This window comes from Poecile atricapillus, chromosome 3 (assembly GCF_030490865.1).
Source record: "Poecile atricapillus isolate bPoeAtr1 chromosome 3, bPoeAtr1.hap1, whole genome shotgun sequence".
Classification (NCBI taxonomy): Eukaryota; Metazoa; Chordata; class Aves; order Passeriformes; family Paridae; genus Poecile; species Poecile atricapillus.
Window position 1 is genome coordinate 99,524,066 of NC_081251.1, and position 16,522 is coordinate 99,540,587.

At 37.7% G+C, this 16,522-nt stretch overlaps 1 protein-coding gene across 6 annotated transcripts in view; it reads right to left on the bottom strand.

Moving 5' to 3' along the window:
• ENAH (ENAH actin regulator) overlaps positions 1-16,522 on the bottom strand; it is a 90,456-nt gene that overhangs the window by 45,690 nt on the left and 28,244 nt on the right. For all 6 annotated transcript variants that reach the window (XM_058835233.1, XM_058835232.1, XM_058835231.1 and 3 more), the window contains exon 2: positions 543-708. In XM_058835233.1, coding sequence (XP_058691216.1) covers positions 543-708 — 166 coding nt within the window. The remainder of the gene's footprint in view (positions 1-542; positions 709-16,522) is intronic.

The window sequence follows — 16,522 nt, forward strand, 5'->3', positions numbered from 1 at the left end:
CATCCCAAGTATCATATGGCAGAGCACCTTTACAGACAGAGCACTAATTTGCCATTTAACCATAATCCAGTCATTTCATCAAGGAAATTAAGATGCAATCCCTGTTACTCCCTTCTCACTCCCTTAAAGTGGTAGATGATCAGCATTACCAAGTATCAGGAAGATTTTTTGAACAAGATGATCTGGGGAAATGAGATATCATGCATCCAAGTTTGGATGAGATAGGAAGAGCTAAAAGAACTGCTGGTGTCTACACAGGCTGCAGCTCACGGAGTAGAGTGGGGAAGAAAAGCTTTCAGGTTGTCACTTTGCCTTAAAAAGAACCAGATGACTTCTGTGTACACCACTAGCCTTTATAAATAGATATCTGTAGGAAGGAATGGCAAAAGGACTATTGCCTTGGGGGCATGCAAAGTGCTTAGTTCACAGGGAAAAAGCAATAAAAGTTCCGCTACTTCAGTTAAAAAAAATCAATTTATTTTTTATTGGTCCCATAATTTTGCTGAAGACTTAATATTCTAAATTTTTATAGATTTCCTCACCTGATGATCCTGAATCTTCCTGCCCACTACTCTGAATGTGTTGTTGCCCGTGTGATGATATATGTGAACTCTGCTGAATCCAGTTGATCCACCAGCTGGTACCCATTTCTTATTGGCATCATCGTAGACCATTACAGCAGCTCGTGCTTGGCAGATACTCTGTTCACTGTTAATATACAAAGTGGAGAAGAAAATAAAATTACTTGTGGCAAAGCATCATCTTTCTGGTTGACTTGTTGGGATTTTTTTACTCAAAATCTTAAAGCAATACTCCTTGCAAGCTGCTGAAACCTTCACCTTTCTGAATACAAAACCACCAGGACTTTGACATTTTGCTTACATGCGTTCATTCTGAAAAGCTGTGGTCCAGACAGACAGGCCTAACAACTAATAAAAGAGATCAAGAAGGTATTCACTTCTTCTTTTTGCACTTTTTTCCCCCTTACAGATTTTTTTCCCCCTCCTTTCTCCTCACCACCAGCCACAAATTTTAAGTAAATGCCATAACCATATACAAAGCTTTCTGTGAAGACCAAAGAGGAAAGTTGGAGTTGGACTAGCTTCATACTATCTACACTTTCCCAGTGGAAACTACTTTCTACAAGAGGTGAGAACTGGAAGGCTCTTGCACCTTTTAACATACAGGGAAGAAAACAAACATACAGAATATAGTCCAGCACAAAAATTTCACTGGCTCATAAATGAAACACATTTTGGTTTTGACACATTTTACAACAGTTGACACATAGATGTTACATTTTCTCCCTGAGAAAAGGTTCTACTGATCACCAAAAAGTACAAACTCATCAGGAGATTGCCATCAGTAGCTAATCCAGATTATGCCAGTCATCTGGAAACTGAGCTACAGCCTGAAGTTAAAAAGGAGCATATCATAAATGTCATAATATAAGAAACACATGAAATCAGACCATACCAAAACCAGACTATTTATTAGGAGAGGAAAGGGTGATACCATGCAGGCTGTCTTTGCGGGAAATGTCCCGCAGATGCAGACAGGAAATAAAAATAGAAAGGAATGATTTCTTATCAGTAAGTCAGACTCTCTGAACATACCAGACCAGCACATCCAACATTATAGAAAGCACATGATGCCTGCCTTGCAAGGAATGTGGCCTGCCATTTGGAAAACTGAGAAGGCTGAAGAGACATACATCCCTCATGGAAAGTAAAGGAGTGGTTCTTCATCTTTTATGAAAGAGGGAAAGGATGCCTCCCGTGGCCACCCATCTGTCTTGGGTATTTTGTGGTTTTTATTGGTTGGTTGGTTGGTTGGGGAAGGGGTGTGTTTGTGTTTGTTGGGTTTTTTTTTTTCCTCAAAGACCATGCTGAATTTCCTAGTATCTTATTCACATCTCCCAACACATGAAAATTCTGAAGTACATCCAGCTGTTTTGTTAACTTTCAATACTGACATTTTTGAGAAAACAGACTCAATTTCTATTACACTTTCCATGGCATTCTAACAATTAGAAAAGTGCTCAACACTGGGATGCTTTTCAAGGCTCATGGAGAAGAGAGAATACTGAGACCATGTCTCTCATGCACGTGGGAGATTCATGATCAAATGAGGAAATAGGTTCTTAATTTTAAAAATGCACGTGTTCTAATCCCATCCCCTATTCAACAACTAGATCAGAATGGGATTACAACCTCTAATTAGACGACTCTTTTTCTAGTTCAATTTAGGGATATTAAAGTCCTAATATACATAACTAAAGTGCTTCTTTTCTAAGCATATTTTATAGTTTAGAGTGGAAGAACCACATCTGAACTAGGAAGAAAGATTAAATGCAAAGAAAATAAATTTTGGTAGAACTTTTAGGCATTTCGCAGTCCCATTAAATATATGCCACAGTAAAATATGGTTCCTTCACTTGAGGACAGTGCAAGAACCTACTGGATTTCTTTATTTTTAGATGTCTTGGCACACATCTTAAAGTTCAAACCTAGAAACATTCTGTACTGTTCACAAAGTACATCACAAACAGTAGTGGTTTTTCTAAAATGCTTGACAGTAAACTTGGAAAACTTCATAATAAATTTTTGCTGTATTTCAATTTGGATCAATCACAAGCATGATAAACTATAGGTGACAGGACCTAGATACTGATTTGGAAGCAGAGCCATGTGGTTTGCAGAGTTCTTGCCAAAAAGTAACTTCTACTCAGTCATGTGCCAGACTAAAAAAAAAAAAAATTCTGTTAAAAATTGAGACTATGATTCTAAGCTAACATGTTCCAATTACTGCAAAGGTAGAACCAGAGAGGGACTGAGTAATGGTACAGTGAGCAGGAGACTTAATTAATAGACAAACCATCACATTTCAGGTGCTCTTATTCAGCCTAAGTTTATAAAACTTTTTACATTATTTTATTTAAAATACTAAAAACATAAAGAAATAAAGAATAAGGAAAACCTATTCATTTTAGAACTATTCGGTATTCAAGTGGCACTCTTCACAAGTGCAAATAAGATGACCTTGAACCAAATTTCTAGCTTTTCTTTAACAACTGCTAAACTATTTTTAGTTCCACTTCTCAGGCCATGTCTTATAACTGGAAGTATTAACCAAGTCTAGATCTCAAGTACTTCATGCTCTATTTAAAACAAAACAATTTTCATAACAGGGAATTATTCTTATTCATATAAAAAAATGAGATGATTCACAAACTTTTAAAAATGACAAATACAAACAATTTCCAGCTGACCTTTTTAATCACTACACAAGAAACCTTCTGCCTTCATTCCATACAAATCCTATGACTAAAATTTCAGTGTTTCAGGTGTGTAATTTTGATGTCCAGGTATCAATTTGAAGGTGACATACTCCTCTCTTGCCAACAGTTCCCACCACACAAGCACTTTGTTTATCAGACTGCAAGAGTAAGATGGAAAAATGAAAGAAAAGATCTCTATCAGAAAGAAATTAAACCATCACAGGATGCTAGCCTATTTTCAGGGTTCAACAATGATACATGAGTAGGTAAAGGAGATGTTTATTCAATTACTCTCTCTTATTAATAAGGTCTCTAAAGTGACTACAATTCCTTCTGAAGAAAAGCATAGAGGCATGAGTTTAGCTCTGCTCTTCAATGGCCATTTGATAGCTTAGCATCTGAATATAGTATATTATATATAATAATTATCAACGTGCCCCCCCCCAATATAAAATGCATACTAGAAATCCATTAACTTCAAATGGTTACACCAAAGCAAAAATCGACACTGTTAGCTCATGACTATCTTTGACAGGTCTAATGAAAAATAAGGTTTATGTTTTTTTTGAAGATTCACCTTTTTCTAGGAAAATCCTGATTTTAGTATACACAGTGTTACTAGAACCTGAACCAGTCTCTTATATGCTACAAATATATAAGAACTTAAACTTCAGTGCAAAAGAACAAGAGCCAAGTGAATAAGAATGGTATCATTTATTGTATTTCATTCTTTCACGCTTATGACACTTTCCTGCTGTACTTGTAAGAGGAAACAGGTCTTCACCCATCTCAGTATTTATACATGAGCTCTTCCCAGTCCCCAGGGTTTGCTGTAACATGTGTGTCCCTCACATGACCTGTGCTAGGACGGTTTCCTTCGTTCACCTCATCAGAATCACTTTGGTCTGATCACAAATGCGGATTTTTTACATATTACCTTACACTGGTGGCAAATAAACAAATTGTCTCCAGTCATGTTACAAGAGAAAAAAAGGGTCTTCATCTCTTTGCCATGTCATTAGGCCTTCAAAAGCATCCTACTGAGTCTACTTTCCTATCTACAAATTTTCCTCTTCCTGGTGGGGTGTAATGATTCCAGAAACCATTAGACTTGGATTAGCCTGCACCTTTTCAATATGCGAGTTGATTAGGGGATGTGGGAGATTGAGCATCTCCAGCTTCACATGCTACTGCCAAAATGCACAGCTGCTCCAAGAACTGACTGCTAAATTATCAGGGCACTACGGTAAAATATTAACAAAGGAAAACTGAGAAATCCTATGTTCCCAAGTAAACTTAGTAAACTAAGTATATGAAATTATTTGCAGAAAACAGAAAATTCATACGAGGGAACATTCACGCAAAAAAGTGCTTACCAAAACCTTAGGAGACAAAGTGTACAAAGCTCTCTTCCCAAAATGTAAAGCTTGACAAATAGAGCTGGATAAATATATGTTAGGAGGAGTTATTCTCCAGACAAAGATGTAAGGCTCTGATTGTTAAAGCCAGCCATTATTCTGGTTAAGTCCACCTACATCAATACCATATAAAGCCAACGACAGGGTGGCTGGTTTTTATTTGGGGTGGAAGAGTGGGGGGAGGTCTGGCACTCAAAAGGCTCACACAAAAAACCACAGTAGTAATGAATCATAAGTATAAGATTATTCTTATGGGAGAATATACTTTCCTCCTCCAGTGATGAGATCATACAAAAAGCTCAAAAACCATAGCAAACTGAACCCTAGCAGACATCATTCTTCTGCCCAGATGGAATGTGTTCATTCTTTCACATCCCAAGTTCTTAAGCTCAATGCACAGTGACACCAATCCAGTCTGCTGACCTAAGCCTTTTTTTTTTTCTCGTCTCCACAAGAAGTGGATACTTGGTTTTCCTCTCTCAAGAGCTAAAAAGGATAAACACACTTCAAGGATCAAACTCTTATGTAAAACAGCACAATTGCAGCCAAGAAAAGATCATTTAAATATACTAACAAAAGCAAGGAAAAGCTGTGATTGCTCTGATTTTCAACCTTTAGTATTTTCATGAGTAATGAACAATGAAGGTTTTGAAAAATTATGTCCCATTACCACTGCTTCTGATGATTCAGGGTTTTTTTCTATGTTCTCAATTTACAGAGACATAACAACATGTTCTTAAAATGTGCAGTCTTTGCGGGGCAGAAGGAATGGAAGGAGACACTGATTCATCAAACGCCTGTTTAGGATTTTCAAACCATGTGGCACAAAGCTAGAAAGAAACCCTAAACATTTCCAATTCTAAAATCTTAAAAATACACATTTTTGCAAAGCAGCTCAATGCTGGTCCAGATATAAAGTTCTATATCTTAGTGGTGGTGATTTGCAATGTAATTTTTCCTGCTTGTTCCTGAACCCCAACTGGTACATCACAGTGAAAATGTATGTTCTCTCTTTTGCTCTTAAAGAGTTAAAACCAAACAAAACCAAAACAAAATCCCACATATACTGTACCATTACTTTCTATTAACTAAAACAGACACTGTAGACAAAGTTATCATCTATGCCAAGTTGCTCATCTGGCTTAACAGTTAAGCTACTTTTTAGCATCTTGAAGTTAACACAAAAATGTTTCCTATGCCCTCAAATATGCTCCAGACTGACCTCAATTACATAGCTTAATATTTATTTTTGGGAGTAGGGGAAGGAGCTTGGATTTGTTGACAGGGGAGATATGAGTGAGGAGACAGGGAGAACTTTGGGTTACTTTAGGTTTTAACTCTTAATCAGCTGCTTTAATTTTACTCATTTCTTCAAGTTCAGCACTTCAGCCAGAAGGGCATCTCAGAGGAGGCTGAGTATAACAATTAACACCTTCTCTTGCCAACAAGACATCCACACCATCAACAGGACATCAAGGAAAAATATAAACCATTAGGGCTCTGCACAGGTTAACACAGCCATTCAGTAAGTTCAGTAAGTTAAGTTTCTCTAATACATCCTCAGCTGAAAAGTAAGAATCTCAATGTTCCCTGCATTACTAAAAGCCAGTTAAACATGCTGCTGGCAAGGGAACATCACATGTTTGGTACAGCAGAAGGAATTAAGCTGTGCTGTGCCACTTGTACCCAACTCCAAATGATGCAGCTTGCCCACTCCAACACTTGAGCCAGTACAGAATTTACTTGCTATTTAGGTTTTAAAATAGGACTCCGTTAGGAGCAGCTGATTAATCTGACCTGTTTCCATGTGGATTCTTCTTCAGACTCTACAACCCCCCACAGGACAAGAGTCCTTGTTGATTCCTTCCAGCATATCCAACTCAAACAAGAGTGGCTGCTAAAACAGGAGGTGAATGCGGAGGGAGAAATCCCAGATTGCTTCACTAACAGCTCTCCTGTACTTGCCTGTGCCTAGAAAACTTTTGATTGATAACTGAGAGATTCATTCATCTCTCCCACTTTTCCGTCTCTGATAACTGAGAGATTCATTCATCTCTCCCACTTTTTCTTCTCGTGAATTACTCAGAATACAGATTAGATGCAACATCAGAAACCAGCAGAAAATCCTGCATGGGAAAGTCCCAACTAGAAATAAAACTGTACTGCCGAGAAGCAAGGGAAACTGAATCATTGGGATTAATAGCTGGCAAAGGAAAGGTGCTTTGCTTTTGGCACAGGATTCTGCAACACTCCAGAGTTTTAGCTGGTACACAGTTTGCTGAGGACAAACTTTCTTTTCTCAGTGAGCACCTTCCACTGAAAGAAAATTGGTTTTCATCTTGTGCATAAAAGCATTTAACATTAATTTAGGAGAAGTCTGCTCTCAGAGCCAGAAAATTCTCATAAATTTCTCTTGTTGCTATAAATCTGTTCTTTGATGATTCTGCATTTGTAGCTTGTTCCACAGCAGCAGGTGAATATCAAACAGCTGAAAGAAATCATTATAGAACATTCAGGCAGATAGAGAAATATTATTTAGAACAGCAGGTTGATGTCAAATGAAGGCCTACTTTTCACACAGAATTCTCAATTTAAAACCCAAAAAAATTTTATCTATCCAAATATTTCACATGCCATTATTTCACATTTCATGCAATGGACAAATTCTGTGTTGGCAATTAGGTATTGTCTCTAGGTTTGTCATATGCTGGTTCACATAAAAATTCACCTATTCCCTCAAAGGAAATCAAGAATATCTAGGAGAGAATATGACAAGTCAAACCAACAAATACTGACACTACAGAGACGAACCTTAAAAAACCCAGAAGTATTAATAGGAACTAAAAACAGCAGACTGAAAAAACACAGATTTTGAATAGCAGGAAACCGGCTGTGTTAAAAATGGCTAACTGTATATGCAATAACATAATATTAATAAAATATATTATACATATGTGACTAATTTTATCTACCCTTAAATTCATAAATACTCCCTGAACTCCAACCGAAGATCATATTAAAATACCTCAGTTCTCTCAATTTAAACAGACTCTGTAATTACCCAAAACCAGATACCAGTTTTTTAAGAGAAACAGACACTAAAATCCTTCATACACAAAGGTAAGGGGTGTTTTCTAAGCAATTCCTTCAGCAGACACAAGGAATGACCATTTGCTGTCTTGTTCCTTTAAAAGGTATAGAATACTGAACTTTCATTATCCACCATTCCAAGCCTGAGACAGAGAAGAACATGGATATGTTGCAATTTTATACACAGATTTGGTCTTCACCTTGTATGCAAACTTGGTGATAACTTCATGGAAATACTTGATTAGAAGCCTTCATTATTTTAGCTTGGAGGTAAGATTTTTAATGAAACAACCTGCAAGGGACAAGAGCAACATTTTTCCACCATCTTTCACTATTTTCTAGATATTTTCATCCCACAGAGTATCATGAAGATTTTTTTTTTTCAATAAATCTGTTTTTTTTCAAAATCTGTTTCCAACAGATGCTTTGAAAAAAAATCACAACTGTATTATACAGAGGCAAACAATTTCATTATAACACATTTACAATGACAGGAGACATCTTTCTAGCCATCATTTTTATACTGGTAAAATAAAGCCCTGCATTTAGACTCCACAGAACCATGAAACAAGATAATTCCGTTTATGCTTGCTCCATGCACTCATCCATATTCTTGTTTTCTTTTATCCTCTTACACAGGGGTGTTCCCTTAGACATGGCATCTTTAGTAATTTATCCTGATTTTTTTTTCTGAAAATATTACATTGTTATAATCAAATCCATTTTTCCACTGATTCTTCAAACACGTTTCTTCAGGGCATTTACTACTTTGCTTACACTAAAAGGATGTGCAGAAACCATGCAATAATTGAAGTAGATTCCATTTCCTCAAAGCAGATTCAATACAGTGGCATCACAAGCCAAAGGTTTTGTCACAGTAAAAGCTAATTCTGCCTGGGTAGTGATTTTACTCAACAATAAAACAGGAGCAGAAGATTCCGACCATGATCTTTCACCCATCTCAAGACAGATTTTTATCAAAAATCAATTTCTTGGTTTGTCTCTGTTGTCAAAGTTAATGGAAAAAAATCTCTACAGCAAAATCTGGGAATGAACCGATCTGCAAGCACCAGGATACCCTGTAATTGAAGAAAGCTATCAACCATAAAATCAGTATCTTTACTGAATAGGAACAATCATGACAGATTGAAAAGTTCGACGCTTTTAACCTGAAGGTCTTAAAAGGCCAGGATCAAAAGCTAGCCAGACACATTAGTTCTTTCCTACAAATAGTCTATTTTTCCAGGGCTAGTTGCTTTCTTGGCTTTTCTTTGATTTCATGAATCTGAGCCCAACATACTGTGGAAAGCCTTTTTAAGCAGTCATGAAAAACAACATCTCCTGTGAAAAACCACTTAACATACATGCATACATTTCCTATTTACTATATATATCTTAACAAAAAGTGACTTTCTTCTGTTATTTCCTAAGTTTTCAACACATGGTACAACAAATCACAGCTTTCAGAGCCCAGACTCCCCAGGCAATCCAAGTTCCCGAACGTGCTGCAGCAGAATCTGTCATTAAATTACCTGCACCACAGATCATGTAACTCATTTTACTTTCAGATAACCAATGCCCAGATCCTCTTGGAACAGCAAGAGAGCAGCGTTTTTACATTACCTATTTAATACAAGGGCAGCCTCTGATGTAGAGTTGTGTAAAGGAAAGGTGGTGGCTAATCTTTGAGTGACACATTCTATCCCATGTTAACATGAACATATGAATATGCAATTCATGGTTCATTACAAGAAAGATTCATTACAAGAAGGAATTGTCTTGCTAAAACTTCATTTCACCTGAAACAAAACCCAAAACACCACCATATTCTGTTCATTTAACGCCTGTTTTTAAACACCAGGTTGACATTGACATTAATTAAAACTAGGCCAGGTTGGATGGGGCTCTGAGCAATCTGGTCTAGTGGAAAGACCATGGCACAGGGGTTGGAACTGGGTGATCTCCAAGGTCCCTTCCAACCCAAGCTTTCTAATGTTTATGGATTAATCATGAAAATGTGAGCAGCGAAGTCCAAGAAAAAGCCTTCGTCTTAAAACCAAGTTTTGCTCCCAGAGTTTCCAAGTCTGCACAAGTAGTGCAATAGAGGGGAATAAAGTTAGGGGCTCCAGTTTGATGAACTGCATACAGAGGGTCCATCAAACTGAACGGCATGCACCCAACACAGGTGAAGGTACCAGACGGTGACAGCATGAGGCCACTCTAACAGCTTTATGGGGTCATCAAGATAAGTTCCTGACAGCCTGAAAAAGACAAATGTCATGACCCTCTCCAAGCAGAACAAGAACCAAGCTATGGTTGCAGAGGCTCAAAGGGTTGCAGGAAGCAGTTTGACATCTACCTGTTAAGCTGCTACTAGTGCATTTCTCAGGGGGGCCAATACCAGCTATGATGCTGTTTAATGCGCTTGTTGATCACCAGGAAAATGGGATGTAATGAAACTTCAGCAAGTCTGTGGATGCATTTCTGTAAACTGGGGTAGACTGGCATGCTGAGATGCTGTTCAGAGGTTTCTCAGCACACTGGAGAAATCAGGTGACAGAAACCTCAAAAAATCTGGAGGCAAGGGCTAAAACTTGCACCTGGGACAAAATAACCTCAATGATTTAGAAAGTGATTATTCCCCTCTATTCAGACTGCATCTGGCATATTGTGCCCAGTTTTGGGCTCCTCAGTGGGAAGAAAGAATTAGACAAATTGGAGCAAATCAAAGAGAAAACTATTAATGGGGTGAGAGGAAAAGATGCACCAGGAGTGGCTTCACAGCTGTGCATGTTCAGTCTCTAACTAAGGCAGGAACATAATGGCCACTCTCAACTACTCAACAGGGAATTACAGGGAACAAGAGTCACAATCTTCTCAGAAGTGCACTACAGAAAGGTAAGAGATAATCAAAAAGTGCAGAAAAGGAGCTTTTAACCAGGCAAGGAAAAGTTGCACCAAGAAATCAGTGGGAGAAGCTTTCCAGAGGAGCTGTGGAATCTCCATCCTTCGAGACTTCAAAATTCAACCCAGCCAAGGTGATGGGAGCAGGTGAACCCCAAGAACTCCCACCTTGACTAAGACAGTGTGTGGCTCTAGAAAAAATAAAATTCTTTGAGAACATGCCACTAAAGTACAGATATACAAGTACTTTATTTATGACAATTTCTGCCTTAGGACCTCATTTTATTGGCATGCTCTTCCCAAAAATAACAACATGCATTTCACACTTGAAGTTTCAAGCAGCCTCTCCTTCTGTAGCCTTTAAATCAAGATCTTAAAGACTGCTGGTAGAATATTCAAAGTCTAAAAGTAAGAGGTTTAAATAAACAACATAGTAGTCATATCACTGACATGTACTACCAAATAAATGTCTGAATATTTAATAATAAGCAATAAGCCTTATTTCTTGCATGCTCTCCTCCCAGCAAAACACCTAAGATTGATTCATGAATTTCTGACATCTCTTAACAAGTCTGTACTACAAAATACTTCAAATATAAACAGAGCTCTTGACAATCTTGTCCTCATTTCCAAGGGCACTAGGATAAGGCAAAGTTCTGGGCCTTATTCAAGCAGCTCTAAACAAATGAATTCTTAAGCAACCCAAGACCTGTCACGGTGTAGTAGGCAAACACTGATGTGTAAAAATTAGCCCAGTTACAACTGCTTCCTTGTACAGGAAAATCTAATGAGCATTCTTATGTTGTGCATTCAGTAGAGACATTTATGATAATGTGTAAAACAAAGGAATACTAAATTTCCACTTAAATGCCTCTCTACAGTAGAACTCTGTTCTCCTCTTTGAGCACAGGTTTCCACATACAAATTTCACAAATCAAGGAGAGGTTACCATCATCAAGTTGACACAATCTGGAAGCATTCTGCTTTCACTTCAATTACGGGTTATTTACATTTGCTATTGAATGCAGTAAAAGTTATCACCCATATCGAAATATGAATTCAATTTTCATGCCAAACTGCTGCAGTTACTCATGGAACAGCACATTTTTCTTGCACTCTTCTCTTCTTTGATCCAAATTACTTTTTGGCAAGACTAAGTCAGTCTTATTTTGAATAACTATGATTTCTTTCCAACATCATTTTATCTCTCAATATCACTTTTTCAACCACTATTTTTTCACTCCTCCTATACTCTACATATTAGCAATATCCTTCCTGAAGTGGTTACTCACACAGCTACTTCAGAAGCTCTTTTTCCAAGTCTCATTGCAAGTCAGTCAAGATTTTAACTTGAACAAATTCCTGATTCCAACTCGTACACCACCCCACAAATTCCTCACTTCTTCCAGCAATGCTCACTAATACACTTCCCTCAAGGTACTAAGGCCTGCCATTAAATTCTAGTCCCTTAGGTATAATCTCAACTACTTACACTTTTCTATTAAATGCAGTTTAAATTAACCTATAATCATTCAAACCTGTGATCAGTTTTTCCTCTGAATATTCTTCATACAGTGCTATTTCACAACTAACAGTAAAAAATTCTGCATTTCCCCAAGTCTGAGTCTTGATTTCATCAGTTATGACTTTGATAATACCAAGGTAGTATACCACTATGTAGATGTTATTTATAAATTAAATCCTTTTTCTGGAGCTGGCAGAGGGATTCAGAGGAATTGTCCTGCCATGTATGTGCTACTGTAATTCTAATGGAAGGGACAGGTTACTTGTACAAGCAAAAGGCTTGAAGTGCTCTACTCTTCCTCTCCAGACTTGAAGGCAAAGAACATCTCAAGGAGAAATTGGAAAATCAATGCTAGAATTCAGTGCAAAAGTATTTTGAGACTCAGTGACCCACTTTGAACAGCAACAGACGACTGCAGTAACTAATTCAATCTAGTTAATAATTAACATTAACATTTGTGCATTCATTATATCTAACGTTCTGTCCTAGAAAATTGGATGATCTAGATGCACCATGAAACACTGAGTAGAAGCTGTTTGATTTTCCCACAATGTCAGCTATTTCAAGCATCTCTTGCAATAAAAATCAAGCAGCTAGAGTGCACTGACAGTAAGCACACAGCCCTTGAACAGAAGTGTATCAACGCAGATGTGTGCTTGAAACACTTGCTTGGAGGGGTTTTACCCACACAGAGCAGCCAGCTCAAATGGGCATTTGCACCATCATCTCAATGAGTAAAAACAAAAACTATTTTTCAACATCTCTCACCCCTCTGAAATAGGTCTGTATCAAAATTCTAGCAAAATGGTTACACAGTGAAAAAAAGAAAGAACAGTCTCACTCTAGAGCAGACAACACCCACATATTAAAAAAAAATACTAAATTATTATGCAAGGTCATAAAAGTTACTATATTGATCAACATCTTTATCATGAATTACACACTGGTTTTTCCTCTAGAGAGCAGCTCTTCTACTGTTTCAAACCTCTTGGCAAAGTAATTATTGCTTCAGACTGCAATACTTTGTTTCCCCCATTTTAGGATGCTTTGCTTGTTAGCTTCTTAAATGTTGTCACTGAGATCTGCCTTCACACCAGAAAAACAGTTACCAAGTTAAACAGTGAGAAACTGTGTTTGCCTTGCTTTCCTGGTCCCAATTCCTAAGCAGTTCAGCTGTCTCTCCAGTTGTTCTCTTTGCTTTGCAAATGCTCATGTTTAGAGACAAAACCTCGATTTTAAGACTCGAAAGGCAACTCTCTTTCACATTTACTTTAATCTTAAGTGTGTGTCCCAGCTGGAAACAGGAAAACTTGCTAATCTGTTAAACAGCAGGATCTACAGTAACAGGGACACATCCATGTTCTGATCCATTAAAATACCACCTAACTCTACCCCCAAGTTTTCGAACAAATTGCATCACATCTACTGGTGATAGCAAAAGGAGATTATATTTCCCAAGAGTCCTTTCATTTTAAACTTTCCCAGACATGACAAATCACACTTTCAAGCACATCTGCATGAACAAATACAAATAATTATTCAACAAATCCAAAACCTCTGCATGTGAATTTCTATCTGTACTTGGGCACAAGACTTGACTCCAGAACAGCCAAAATTTGATTAAAACATCACACAGAAAAAAAAAAGTCTACAGATTTTCATATTTTCGTATATTATGTTTTACACATAATGCATTATTTTACCAAAAAAATGCCACTGGGCAAGTCCTTTATACTCAGTGGTATTACCAGGTCGGGAAGTCCCTTAAAGTTCTGATAAAAATATTTTTTTTCCTTTAGGGCAAGGACAAAAGTAGTTACTGGCTTCCTTTACTAGAAAAACAGGAAAATAAAGTTTTCAAAATAGCAATTAGATCAAAAAAAACCCTGATTTAGCAAGAATACATTTATTACATTACTATCAAAACTGGAAGATGTTTAGACACTTTCTTGTAATATTAGTTAGAATTGGATGTCAGCTATTCTATTTCCTCCTTTTCAAGGAGCATAACTGACTACACCTTATCTCACCCTGAGATGCCAGTTTTTAAACTGAAAATACTATTACTTTGTACCTAATTTTACTGCTTATCATTTCTTACCCAAGTTTATTCAGTGAATCATTACATATAAGGAAGTAATTCTCATTAAACTGGAATTAGAAATTCAATTTACAAAGTAGGAATACAAGCATCCCAAACAGAACAGCAGCTCTAGCCAGTTCAGGCTTTTATTCTGTGGTTTTAAGTATTAAAAATACATCAGAAGAATAAAAAGGTAGAGGCCTATACTAACCACTATACATTCCAAATGAAAAAAAAAAAAAAATACTTGCAAACTCCAACTGGGAAAAGAGTATTTAAAAGCAAAGTTATATATTCATTGATTATTTGCACTAATAAATTATTTAGAGGAGAAACTACAACGCAAAGGTGAGCTGAAGAACAATTTTGCTCACACTAGGAAATTAAGACTCCTTATCAGCATATCCATTGTTTAGGTTTGCGCTAGCTGCAAGTGCCAGAAAGCTTTATCTGAACAGGGATTTTCACTAGTTCAGCTAATCCAGCAGTAATTATCAGAAAACGCTATTTTAACGCATAAAGGCAGCACAATCCAGCTGGCATCCCAGGGGCCTCTCTCATTGTACAAGATGGCTGTTGCTGGGCTCCAAATGGAACGTGCCTTTCATCACTCTACATCAACACTCCAACCATTGTATTATCTTCCCTCTCCAGCTTCATTTTAGAAACCACCTTTTCCAGGCAACCTTGCCTTGTTTTAACCAGCATTTTATGATGTTACTGTCTCTCGTACTCGTTTCAGTGCTAAGATAACTTAAGCTTCGTGCCAGAGAACATTTGACTGCTATTTACAGCCCTTACTACTGGGCTGGGTTTTTCCAACGTCCTGACACTCTTTTCACAGCTCGGAGGTTTAATCTTTAAACCGCACAGGGAGTGTTCTGCATCTTCCCTCTCCACAGAAGCTTTGGGAATCCTACTCTCCAACCAGGGCCTTCAGGTCTGCTTGCAAACAAGGACTTCTGAGGCAGTTTGGGTGGGGTTTTTCTGGTTTGGTTTGGTTTTTTCTGGTGTGTTGATGGGCGGTTTTTTGTTTTTTAACTCAAGAATACATCCATGCTGTAGCACACACATCAGTTTGGTAACACCAGCTACACACAGTTAACAAGATTTAGTTCTCTTCAGCTGCTACCTGCATCTAATGAAAGCTCTCTTTTAGGCAAATGATACACAAGACAAGGGGATCAACACCAAACGGCATTTTCAGACTAGCTATGCATTCATATTCCAGAATACATTATGAGATCAGCTGCTAACCTGAGGTAAGCAAACAGACTGCATGACCAACCCTAAATAGGTTTTTTGCAGGGAGACAGAGAGAAAAGAGAAGTTTTATTACCAGCTTTATGCCATATGTGGTCATATGTTAAAACCACGGTTTAATTAGCTGATCCCTGATAAAGTCTAATCCAGTTTTCATTTCTGCATATCCAATTGTCCAAATTAATTTCTTAAAAAGCAGACAACGAAATATAACCATAAAATTTGGTTAATGTAATGTGACACAAAGTCAACAGAACTTAGTTTAAACATCTCCGTGCATAAAATGAACAGGTAATGTTCCAGAAAACACTAACAACCTTAAATAGGCTGCAAAAAATCCCATACTTTCAACTTTTTTTCCATTGTGACCTTTTTCCTCCCCTACATCAGCATATTTGCTGTGGGGGTTGTTTTGTTTATAGGGTTTATCTTTAAAAGTAAAAAAGGTAAACTGCTTGCTCTCCCTCCTCCCCTGTACAAAGAACAGCATTCACTGCCTCTATGAAGGACCTAAGGGCTGTGAGTCATTTGTTTTGGAAAAAAGCTCCCAAAGGCTATCAAGCAAGACTGTTGAGATAAAGCCTTTCAAGACTTACATCAGGGTTTCCCAGACACTACGTGTACCAGTAAGTGCAGACTAATCATATTTTGTCAGACTGCACACTACTTCTGAATCCATCTACCAGCATGCCAGCGAGGATAATGTAACCATAAACTATTAGAAGCACATGCTACCCCATGTAAGAGTCCTGCTTCTGCATCCTCATGCAAGTTGCTTCAGAAGCGCTTCGGGGCACTTTACAAAGCCGAGACAAATAGGAAGCAAAACCAAGCGGGGGACTGGAGGTTCCTACTGCCAGCAATGACAAAAAGAAGCAGAAAGCTGCAGAAAGGCTGTTCCAGGCCAAAGGAGAAAAGAAGCCCCAGCAAACTGGTTAGCTTCCCCACCAGCACAATGC